At 36.4% G+C, this 13,163-nt stretch overlaps 1 protein-coding gene across 1 annotated transcript in view; it reads right to left on the bottom strand.

Annotated features, from left to right (window-relative positions):
- The window catches only part of LOC145263224 (von Willebrand factor A domain-containing protein 8-like), a 207,061-nt gene that overhangs the window by 57,628 nt on the left and 136,270 nt on the right, over positions 1-13,163 (bottom strand). Inside the window, exons 27-29 of the mRNA XM_080120309.1 lie at positions 11,217-11,331; positions 9,284-9,422; positions 4,207-4,424 (exon numbers count right to left, since the gene is read on the bottom strand). Of these exons, the coding sequence (XP_079976435.1) occupies positions 4,207-4,424; positions 9,284-9,422; positions 11,217-11,331 (472 nt within the window). The remainder of the gene's footprint in view (positions 1-4,206; positions 4,425-9,283; positions 9,423-11,216; positions 11,332-13,163) is intronic.

The following is a 13,163-nucleotide window of genomic DNA, read 5'->3' on the forward strand; positions in this document are numbered from 1 at the left end:
CTACCAGGTATTCAGCGGCAACATTGATCAAAACAAAGAAGAAGGAGGAGATCATCAAAAACATCTTTATGATGTGGATTACCTATTTCGGATCTCCTGTTCGTTTTCTGAGTGATAATGGGGGTGAATTCAACAACGAACACTATAGACAGATGAATGAAAAACTCAACATAGAGACCTGTACTACTGCCGCAGAAAGTCCATTCAGCAACGGTACTGTAGAACGTCATAATTTGATAGTTGCTGAGGCAATGAAAAAAACAATTGACGATGAGAAGTGTGAACCTGAAATTGCCTTGGCATGGGCTATTTGTGCAAAAAATGCCCTCCTCAATTACTCTGGACACAGTCCAAATGAACTTGTATTCGGTTTCAATGTAAATACACCCTCAATTCTGACAGACCAGTTACCTGCTATGGAGTCCTCTACTACAAGTGACATGGTGAGAAAAAATTTAAATGCTCTCCATAGTGCAAGGAGAAACTTTTTGGAAGCTGAGTCCAGTGAGAGAATTAGGAGAGCTCTCAGGTCTAATGTCAGAACTTATGCTGATGAAGATTATGCTACCGGAGACCAAATCTATTATCGGAGGCAGGGTTTTAAAGGATGGCGTGGTCCAGCAAAAGTGTTAGGCAGAGAAGGCCAGTTTGTCTTAATCAGACATGGCGGAGCATTTTATAGGATGCATCCGTGCCAATTGATGAAAGTGAATAAAAACAATGAAAAAAGAACAAAAAAAGCTGAAATGCTGGGAAACACTACAGAAGGGAAGAATGAATACCTTTCAGTTGAGGAGGAGGAGTTGCAGAATCAAGTGGTAGAAAGTGAAGATATAGACAGAGAAGAAGTTGTTGATAGTTCTACCAGTTTAAGAGATAAGACTGAAAAACCTGGCCGAAATAAGACCATAACTTATAAAATAAATGGAAGTGGGGAGTGGAAGAAAGGAAAGGTTATGTCAGTACAGCCTAAATCAACTGGCAAATATAGTCATTGGATCAATATAGAACCTGAGGATGAAAACGAGGATCAAGTTTGTATCAACTGGAATCATATTGATCATTGGAGAGAAGTGCCCCAATATACTGAACAGGAAAATGTAGTCCTGCTCACCGCTGAACAAGAGCAGTCGAAAGCTGTAATGGATGCCAAGCATAAAGAAATAAAAAACATGAACACCTATGAAGTATTTGAATGTGTGCCATACACAGGTCAAAAAACAATATCCACAAGATGGGTGATTACTGAAAAATTCAAGGATAATCAGAAAACAATGAAAGCTCGCCTTGTAGCACGAGGCTATGAAGAAAATAGTAATCTGAAAACGGACTCCCCAACATGTAGCCGTGAAGCTATGCGAATGGTCATGCTAACCGCATCAATAAAGAATTGGATGCTGCAGACCATAGATTTTACCTCAGCCTTTTTGCAAGGTGGTATTTTAGAGAGAGATGTGTACCTGAGGCCACCATCTGATGTTTGTCCTAAATCTCAAGTGTGGAAATTAAAAAGATGCATCTATGGATTGAATGATGCTCCACGGGCATGGTACAAGAGAGTTACTCAGGCTTTGATTGAATTAAAAGGAGTAGCAAGTGCTTATGATAATGCATTGTTTTTGTGGCATGATATTAAAGGAAATTTGACTGGAATTCTTGCTATGCACGTGGATGATTTTGTTTTCTGTGGAAACACAGAGTTTGAAAGGGATGTGATTGCAACATTGAAAGAAAAATTTAAGGTGGGATCTCATGAAAGTGGAACATTCAAATATGTTGGACTGAATGTTAATCAACAGGAAAATGGGATCACTGTAGAACAAGATCTATATGTATCTTCCATATCTCCAATAGAAATAAGCAAAGGGAGGATACTGAGGAAAAATGATGAACTGAATGAAGAAGAAAAGCATGAGTTGAAGAGACTTGCAGGTCAGATGATGTGGGTTTCAACTCAAACACGCCCTGATATAGCTTTTGATGTGTGTAAAATGAGCAACACTGGAAAGCATCCCAAAGTAAAAGCCTTATTTGAGGCGAATAAAGCCTTATCAAAATTGAAATCCAAGAAGGGTTCTATAACATTTCCAAAATTGGGAAAGCCCTCAGATTTACACATTTTGTGTTATACTGATGCCTCTTATGCCAGTCTGGAAGATGGATCTTCACAGGGTGGTTTTGTTGTCTTTATTGGAGGAAGTACTGACAAAATGGCCCCTATGTGTTGGGCGTCAAAGAAATTGGACAGAGTGACAAAAAGCCCATTGGCCTCAGAGACTCTTGCTCTGAATGAGGGAGCTGATGCTGGTGTTTTGACTGCGGTTATGATACAAGAGGTATTTCAGTTATCTAAATTGCCAGACGTTCTCTGCAAGACAGATAATGCATCACTTGTGGAGACATTGAATTCCAACAATCTGGTAAGCGATCGACGATTGAGAATAGATGTAGCAAGGCTGAAGGAAATGAAGAGTAGAGGAGAGATACAGATAGAATGGATCAGGGGTTGTGATCAGGTCTCTGATTGTTTGACCAAGGCAGGAGCTTCGTCTGAGCTTCTAAGGGACTTGTTAAATCAGAAATAAATTATTCACTTGAGGACAGCAGCAATGTTAATGTAGACATTGGTTACCTCCCTTGCTTCAGTTACATGGTTACCTCCCTTGCTTGTGGTGATATAAATAGGAGTCGGCCATCTTGGTTTAGACAGTTCGTTCGTACAGTTTAGACAGACTACAAGTGTCTCAACAAAACTTATATCATAATTTAGGAATTTAAATTTTATGGTTTGAAACCGTTAAATTTCAAATCTAGAATTTTTATTGTATGCAAAACAAAAAATGCATTTTAATAAGTATATTTCCTTAATCCATGAGTTTTCGATGTTTATTCATCTCCTCAGAGGAAAAATATTAGCAAAAATATTTATTAACACCTATCAAACATACTTATTAAAATGTATTCTTTGTTTTGCATATAATAAAATTCTATATTTGAAATTTAACCGTTTCACATCATAAAATTTAAATTCCTAAATTTTGCTCTATCTGGTATATTGAGCAATTTTCATTTAGCTGGGATTGTCTTATATAAAATATTACATCCAATAATATTTTGTAAGATTGATAATCACTTGATTTGCATACCAGTAGATTTATTGCATTTCATTATTCTGAAGTATATATATATATATATATATATTTATATATATATATATATATATATATATATATATATATATATACTCGGGTTTTTTTATATTCAAAAGTAATGGACTAATGAATTCAACGAGGTTGTTAGATAGTGCTCAATAAAAAGAGCTGATAATACTTGTTTATTGTTATATAAACATGCTCACATCCCGCTGCTACAAATAGCCACTTGTTTCAATCAAACAACAGATATCATCAGGCAGCGACTTGACTATTCAAAAGTTCAATGAATAAAGGGTATTCATTGAACTTTTGAATAGTCAAGTCGCTGCCTGATGATATCTGTTGTTTGATTGAAACAAGTGGCTATTTGTAGCAGCGGGATGTGAGCATGTTTATATAACAATAAACAATATATATATATATATATATATATATATATATATATATATATATAAGAGTAGGTAGTAGTTTGCTTGAAGCATTGTTGGTAAAGGAATATATGGAAGTTTTAAAAGCCAAAAACAATGCGAAGAAAGACCGGAATCATGAAAGTAAAGAAAAGAAAAACAAACAACTTTACTTTCTTTACTTTCATGATTCCGGTCTTTCTTCGCATTGCTTTTGGCTTTTAAAACTTCCATATATATATATATATATATATATATAAACGGAATATATATATATAAACGGAAATCAACAGGTTAAACATTACAAGCACATATATAAATGGAAGAGTATAAGAACGCGATATGCAAAGAACCGGCTGTTGTATTAACGTGACGTATGAAAAAAAATGGACAAATGAAAATTTATTTTGTTATTTTATTTAACTTCGTATATAGATTTCTTTTTTTTTTTTTTTAATCACAATACAAATCTGTAAATATTAATTTACTGTTTGGTCCCTTTTCTTTTGAAAAAGGGATTTTATCTCAAAATATTAAGACCCTCACCATCCCGGTTACACCAAACAGTAAGTTAATATTTAATGATTTGTATTGTGATAATGTTAACGATGTTGATGATGATGATTATTATTGTTGTTACTTACGTGTGACTCATGCAGTATAAGAGTATCATCCAAGGGAGATAATAACGGGACAAGCTTCACTTTCGGCCGATAAGACATCCCAACTGAGGGAAAAACATTATAAAGGTCCGTTAGGTTTGCAGTCATTGACCTTTCACTCATGCTATATACACCGATTGGGTTCGACGTGGCAATGTGGATGACGTCTGTCTTCATTTGACCAGAGAAAGACTGGACACCTAAAAAAGAAAGAGGAAAAATATTTTTATCTTACATATTTTTATTATTGCCTTCCAACCACCAAAAAAGTGTGACAACTGAATTTTACAAAATACTTTTTCCACTGCACCCCAGGTCCTTGTGGTCCGCACACTCAAAACAGAATTACAAATTACTTATGACTTCTAGCCAATCATGTCTAACAAAACGAGAGCATTCTAACCTTGTGTATTAAATAAAGGGTTCCATTCAAAATTCTGTGCAAATTCCTGAGTTCGACAGAAAATGTTCCAAGAAGAGGGTCGGAAGTCACATCAATTGACACATTGTGAAAATGAGTTCAAGATGAGAACAGTAGTCTGAATAAATCAAATAACAATAACACTTTGGGCTAAGATCAAAGTGTAGTATCTATTCTGATGCTACACTTTACCTTTTCTGTCCTCGGTCGGTGAAGGAGAAATCCTTCATCAATCTTTCACGAAAAACATCCGTCTAGCTGAATCCACTGTCAAAAACTTTCCCCACTCTTTATCTATGCCTAAATCAAAACGTAGATTCCATGAACAAAGCTTCTTTCTTAGAACTGCATGCCTGTGGAACTCTGTTCCGTCTGCCTGCTTCCCACTGGACTACAACTTGGATGTCTTCAAGTCCAACGTTAACAAATTCCTAATGAACCGCCCCCTTAAGTAAACACTTCATCAAATCTCCACACTAACGTAATGTACTTGCAATAACCCTTATCCCTGAGTGGCTTCCGGGCCTTGATAAGTGGTGATCACTGTGTAAAAAAAAAAAAAAAAAAAAAAAACTGGGACATTTTTTTTTTTGTTCCTATCCAGAGTGCCCCTTTTTAGGGAACCGGATTTACCCCACATTAAAAACCGACCTTGTGTCTAACTCTGTCCTCATGGGGAGGCAAACAAATAGGAACAATAACACAGGAAAACATTTTTTTTTTTTGATAACTAATATAGAGCATGTTTCTCTCCATCAGGTCAAGTTTTTGTGCAGATTTGAGAGAAAAAAAAAATCAGATTTGTGACAAAATCAATTATATTTTTGTGCCATTATCAACTGATTGTTGTCAACACATATATCATCTGTTGTAGAGACGCCCACTAATTAGCATACGTGGGTGAACAAGATATAGATAAAGGTATCAAGTCAGCAAGACCAGGGAGCTGTGTTCGAACGCCGGATAGGCAAGACGCATGTGCCGGTTGCTCCATGAAAGACTTTAACACGCCCTCTGCCGGACAATCTTCCAACTGCAGTACAACTGCACCTTTGTAAATATGTATTATCTTTTCATCTTAATATATTTGTTTTACCTTTACTTTCTGCATTCATATTGTTATTGATACAGACACAACATTATCCTAGATGTGTTTTTTTTTTTAAAAGAAAAAAAAAAATGTTTTGCCAACATATATTGATTACCTGATAGAAACATCGATTATTGTACCTATTTACAATGCCTCCCCACAGGACAGAGTTAGACACCAGAGTCGTTTTTTAATGTGGAGAAAAGGTACAAACATAAAAATTGTCTCAGTCGTGAAGGATTTCTCCTTCACTGAAAGAGAACGAGAAATGGAAGTGCCGCATCTGAAGAACAGATACTACACTTTGATCTTGTTTATATATTTTATTGCTATCAAAATTTTTGAGAATACAATTACGTAAAAAACAAAAGATTTTTAGACAACAAAATTAGGCACAAGGCCCTACAAGAAATTGGGGAGGGGAAGGGTTCAGGTCTTTGTAACTAAAGTGATTAAAAAGTAATAAATGTAGACTTTGGAGTCTTACTCTTGACTGGCAACATTTACCAAAATACCTCATTCACTCTATGGATCTTAATCTAACTAATAAATCCCCAGCGTTTAAGAGTCAAAAACATATTTACAATTTATAAACAGTTGTCTGTGTGTTTGTGTATGCATTTTTTTTTTCATTTTTTTTTTTTTGGTGTGTGTGTGTGTGTGTAACTGTGCATGTGTGAATAAATAAAAATAAAATTCAATTTCATTAGAAAATAAAAAGTTTTTGAATTAAGTGAAAGATTTTTCGTGGAGTGGGGAAAACTAATAAAAATTGTTCCTATTAAAAACAAAAAATAAATCCTACTGGGTTGTTAGTGAGGCCCCCCTGTACTAATCTTTGGCCAAAAGGCCAAAAACGGTGATGTTTTACCTTTACTTTCTGCGTTCATATTGTTATTGATACAGACACAACATTATCCTAGATGTGTTTTTTTTTTTAAGAAAAAAAAAAAATGTTTTGCCAACATTTATCGATTACCTGATAGAAACATCGATTATTGTAAACTGATTGGTGAGCATTAATAAAAGTACGCGTAAATTGTCCAAACCTCAGGGCTTGAACTTTCGTTTCTTCAAACTCCTGAAAAGCACAGCAGCAAGGAGGTCTCTCAGTAGTAGTTTATGCATGTTACACTATTTTTTTTTTTTTACAAGGTGGTCACCACTTATCAAGGCCCGGAAGCCACTCAGGGATAAGGGTTATTGTAAGTACAGTACGTTAGTGTGGAGATTTAATAAAGTGTCTACTTAAGGGGGCAGTTCATCAGGAATTTGTTTACGTTGGACTTGAAGACATCCAGGTTGTAGTCAGGTGGGAAGCAGGCAGACGGAACAGAGTTCCACAGGCATGCAGTTCTAAGAAAGAAGCTTTGTTCATGGAATCTACGTTTTGATTTAGGCATAGATAAAGAGTGGGGAAAGTTTTTGACAGTGGATTCAGCTAGATGGGTGTTTTTCGTAAAAGATTGGCGAGGGGGGACCAGAGATTGGAGTTCAGACGAGCACCTGCCATGGAAATGACGATAAAACAAAGATAGGCCTGCAACGTCTCTTCTGTGGGAGAGAGGTTGCAGGAAAGAGAAAAGGGCATCCCCCACTAAGCCATGAAGTCTATTTTGTACTTGGGTTTCTTTCATTTGTGACCCATAGTCTACAACACTTTTGTATTTTAAATTTCAATTCAAGCCATTATCACTGCACAAGTAGAAAGGCCGGGTATATAAAATCAGCAGTAGGTTCTTTGATATGACAAGAGTACATTCGAAATGAATGTTTCTATTTAGAGCACAAATGAAACATGATACTTGACTTTTGCATTTTAAACTTTATTTTCATATTATGGTTTGAACGCATTTTATAAAATCAAAAGTAGATTCTCTACAGTGCAATGTAAACTACAATGTATTGTGGACTAAATCACCGTGAGGAACGATGTGAAGCTTCCTCCCAGTGCACTGCAGTGGGTCCCCAACTAGAGCAGGCAATCAATCAATTTGATTAAAAAATGGGCGATTTCACAGATTTCGATGACAATAAAAATATGGGAGTGTGAAACATTCGTTGATAATTATTGAATCTCGGGCAACGTCGAGTCTCGTTGCTAGTTATGTATTAGAAATGAAAGCTGTAACAACAAAATTATTCTGTCTATTTCAAGACTTTCCCAAGTTGGAAATATGTGATGGGTTTATTATTTGTTCATTTTTCAAATCAGAAATTGGAACATTTTGAGGTAACGGAATTTCAATTAATTAATAGGATTAGTATCTAAAGCAAAAATGAACACAAATTTGGTATAAAACACTCAAAGTAAATCAGTTATAAATTTTGCCTGTTTTTAATGAGCTAAAATGTCTAGTATGTTATTGATATTGCCGGGTGTGGAGAGGTGTGTGCGTGTGTGTGTGTGGGGGGGGGGGGGGGAAATAACAGTAGGAAGTCCGGGTAGAGAAAGGTGTTTAAAAAAAAAATATGGTAGTAGCGTGGGAACGGAATCAGCCAGGATGAAGAGAGGTGTTTAAAAAAAAAAAAAAAAAAAAAAAAAAAAAAAAGTGGTAGTAGGCAGGCAGGCTTGAACCTGTGACGTGAAGGCAGAAAAGAAAGTGGAAGAAAATTTGATGTTTTACCAATGCTCCATGATGCGACCAGAAGTTCAGAAAGTTGAAATTAAGTGAAGTCAATCCAACCAATACGATAACTTGCAAAAAATTGATCCCTCCTTGTACAAAACTTGGGGTGAAGAAATTAATGTTTTTGGCCTATTTTTCGATATTTGTCGTCTGAGACATTGAGCTTCAAAATGATGCCAATCTTATCAGGATCCGTTTCCTTTGTCAAAAGTTTTTGCCAGACATACATACATACATACACACATGATGATTGATTGCTGCATCTTTCCAGATGATCGCCGCCACACTGAGTTCTTCCAATCTTGTCGTCCATGCCATCTCAGATGACTCTGCACTCCCGCCGCAGATTTGCACATCTTGAGGCAGATGTGACGTACAAATTGATCAATTTCCATCGAGTTGACTTCTTCTGGAGGTTGAAGAGTATTCCTATGAACAATCACATGTCTTCTCAATCCAGCAGTAGACTTGCAAACTTTGCTGCATGTTAAACAGATCGTTTGGTTCGGACTAATAGGTGCAAAATTGACCTGAACAGGAGTTTTGTGCGACTTAAGGTAGTTGACGAAAGCACTCCTTCACAAGTGTCGCATTTCCAGCTCTGTGTGTCATGGTTAAGACCATCAATTAAACCTTTGTGAAGCTCTCGCTCCAGAGTGCTGTGGGCCAGCTTTCTTTTCTCTAGAGCATAACAACTTTCACGTACAAGCTTTCACCACTTCGGCCTTTGCAGAGTAAGTTCTTCCCATGTGTCAATGTCGATTTGTAAGACTTTCAAATTATTCTTTGTAGAGTCCCTGAACCTCTTCCTAGGCTTGTGTTGAGGGCGCTTTGCCATTTTCCAGCTCCCCGTTAAAAAAAAATACATACATACATACATTTAAACAGGCAGGTGAGATTTATATAATAGATGCTTACCTTTAGAGACTGCCAGGTCTGATACAATATTTCCTTCTTCAAAGGGGAGCAGCCATTGTGATTCTAATTCGCTAAACATTGACGATCTCGCTTCATGACGATTAAGGGCGACCTTCTCGTGCGGTAACTGGACAGGACCCTGAAGTCAAAATAGAAGAAATACATTGGGCATTATGATATGGTTGACTATGGACATCAGTTGAAGGGTTCGGCATGCCACATAGTCGCATTGCTAAAGGATGGAAGGTGCGTCTCGAAGATTTATATTAATTAATTGAAATTCCATTACCTCAAAATGTTCCAATTTCTGATTTGAAAAATGAACAAATAACAAACCCATCACAAATTCATACTCGATAAATCCGACCCTGAATCGAGTTTCAGTTTCACTTCTTTATTTCTGATTCTCACTGTAACATATCTCCTTTTATTTTTTCACCAGTTACCGATTTTGCGACTTTATTCATCTTTGTCATCGTGGGTTTTCCTATTATCTTCCACGTGTGAAAATTTAATCTGATTCCCACCGTAACATATTTCCTTATGTTCTCTGCTGATGAAGGGTCCATATTTGCAGTTTTTACGTAGCTCTTTTTTGCTACTTTTGCTCTGCAATATAAGGCCTTGTGCCCTGCTCGCTTGCATAGGTCACATGTTATTTTCCTTTGGTAATGACACGCATTGTACCCATAAGGTCTTTCACATTTGCTACAAGGGGTCCTAGGATTTTGTCTATCCTGATAATTTTGTGAAAGGTTCTTTTTGCCTCTTGGTTGGTAATTGCTGGCAGGCGAGTGTCCTTTATTTTTGAAGCGTATCACATGAGTGATCCCTGCTTCATCTATATTTCAGGAATCTTGCTTTATTGCCATGAACCTCTGACAATCTTCAGCCAGTTTCTGAAGCATCAAATCAGGTTCTAATTCCAATTTATTTAGAGCACAACGTCTTATATTGGCATCTTTTGTGGCTATCAAACCTTGTGTGAATATTAGGCATTTGAAATTGTCCGCAGTTAATGATGATAACTTGAAATCATCACAGTGCTTATTAACTACAGACACAAAAGTCGTATAGTCCTGACTCTCATTATGTGTAAGATTCATGCACTTCCATCTTTTATGGAAAAGGCTTTTCTTTGGACAGTATAACTCCATTAGCAGTTTGACTGCCTTGTTAAACAACAATTCATTGGTATTTCTTAGTAAAATATAGTCCACGAATTTGTTATGTTCGGATGCACCCAACTTCCGTAGCAATAAACGAACGATCTTTTGATCTGTCCATGAACTGCAATCAATCTTAAAAAAAGTCTTCAAAATTTCTGAAATATGCCTCAAACGTTAGATCATCCTCAGGAGTATAGTGAAATGTATCAATAGCTGACCAGATCACATAAATCTCACCTGTCTGTTTAAATGTATGTATGTCTGCCTAAAACTTTTGACTGAGGTGACGGATTTTCATGAGATCAGTATCATTTTGAAGCTCGACCCTTCGGACGACAAATATCGAAAAATTGGCTAAATACATTAATTCCTTCGCCCTTAACTAGGCACTTTTCTACAAGGAGGGGGTCGCTTTTTTCGCCAATATTTTCTAAAGTCATCCTCTCTTTTCGATTGACTAGCCTTAATTTAAACCTTCGCCACTTACGGTTTGGTGATGGACGCAACAGCAAAAACGTCACTATTTTTTTCAATTGCCTAGCCTTAATTTTGACGTTTTTTTTCCCCATTCTTTTCCTCCTTCACGGTACGGGTTCGAGCCTTCCTACCTACTACCACTTTTTTTTTGCTCAATGCACACCTCCGGGCAACGTCGAGCACCCAGGCTAGTTATTTATATAAATTGATTATGAATCCTCAATTCTTTTTCAAAAATAAATATTTCGATGCGAATTATGTAAATATAATTTCAAAATCCCACAAACCTTGACGTTGATTGGTTTCGTTTGTGCAGGGCAGCTGAACATATCGCCTCTTTTACGAGATGAAAGAGGGTCAACTTTCCAGTGTCCGACCTTTTCAAATGGGGGCAACAAAAACCTGCAAAATAAATAAAAATGGCGTCAAAATTTTAAATTGACAACAAATATCTATTTTTGCATTAAACGATAACCCATTGTCTAATTTTATTTTTTAAATTGCCGTAAAATATGCTTAAATATATTTTAATTCATGCAGATTTCGTATTTATCATTACAGAGATAATTCTTTATTGAATATTATATTGTACCTAATTAGCAATTAAGATGTGTCTTCTACCATTTTAGCTATTGAGAGATAGATGAGAAATATATAAAACTAGCAGGAGGTACCCGGCGTTGCCCGGGTGTTTGGAGGTAAATCAAAACTCCGGAGGGGGAAGGGGGGGGGGGGGGGGTAAAATAAAATTTTTAAAAAAGTTTTGGTAGGTGAGTATGAGGATCGAACCCGAACCCGAACCCTTGAGGCAAGCAAAGTGTGGAAAAAAAAATGCAACGTTAACCATTGGGCCACCGCGACATACAAACGGAGACACGTCTGAATTTATTTAATTACTTAGATTTGGCAGGTGCACGTTTTAATGATAATGACTCAATGAGGTCAACTTTGACTGCGGGTGTTTTTCATTTACTGCGAGAACGCTTTTTTTTAGGTGCACGTTTTAATGCGGTTAACTTTGACTGCGGGGTTTTTATTCTTATTTTCCCAAGATGTGTGTTGCGGGGGGGGGGGGTTAGCTCCCCTTGTCCAATTTGAATAGCAATTGTTTGATATATTTCCACATTGATCAAAGCTGATTGTTTTCGGACATTTCCGGCGATCGCCACCAGAAAAAATACCGCCAGAATAAGTGTTGCTTTTATTATAGGAAAAAGACTAATCCACACGCGGCGAGCGAAAACTGTTGAATATTTATCTTCCCAAAGTCGAGCAAATTAAATAGACAGGTGAGCTCCGTTGTTAACTCTGAGATATTATAATTTCTATGTGATATAAAAAGTTTTAAGAAGTTGTGAGCCGACCGAGCGCTTCTCTGAAAAAAGCCTTTTTTGGACATATACAAAAAGCGAACATACAAACACTATCAATAATTCCCCCCACTCTTTATCTGTGCCTAAACCTAAACGTAGATTCCATGAACAAAGCTTTTTTATTAGAACTGCACGCCTGTGGAATTGTCTTCCGTTTTCCTGCTTTCCGGCTGACTACAATATGGTTGTCTTCAAGTCTAACGTAAATAAGTTCTTGATGAGCCGTTCCATATAAGTTATCAAATTTAACAAATTTTCATTACTAATGATTATTATATTGTCCAATTTCTACTGTACACTCTTTAACCCTTATCCTTGAGTGGCCTCTTGGCCTTGATAATGAGTTGATACCTATGAAAAAAAAAAGAAAAAGTCCAATGTGAACAAGTTCTAATTGAATCGTCCCCCTAAGTAATCCAAGTTACAAAATTCCCACTGTTTACTATGCTAAAATCACAATGACTAATGTATACCTATTAACCCTTATCCTCGAGTGGCCTCTGGGCCTTGATAAGTGGTGACACCCTTGTAAAAAAAAAAAAATACATTTTTGCTTTTTTTTACTGTTTTATTTTTCTTGACCGACGCACACCCTTTAACTAAAAGGGGATCTTAAAGGTCAACACGGATATATCGCTTGATGTAAACATAAGTTTTTTCTACATTTTGACATGAACAATTTGTCTATATTATAAATGCTTCACAAACTTCATACAAGTAAAATTTAATCACGTTATTATTGAACATGTAATCATGTGATTATTAAATTTTAAGGTAGAAGCACAGATTACTTACAAAACACACTCCTCTAACATGTTAAGAATGGCTTTCAAAATAATAACATTATTATTTCAACAGGGT

The sequence above is a fragment of the Euprymna scolopes genome, chromosome 38 (genome assembly GCF_053919585.1).
Source record: "Euprymna scolopes isolate OS-2025 chromosome 38, ASM5391958v1, whole genome shotgun sequence".
Taxonomy (NCBI): domain Eukaryota; kingdom Metazoa; phylum Mollusca; class Cephalopoda; order Sepiida; family Sepiolidae; genus Euprymna; species Euprymna scolopes.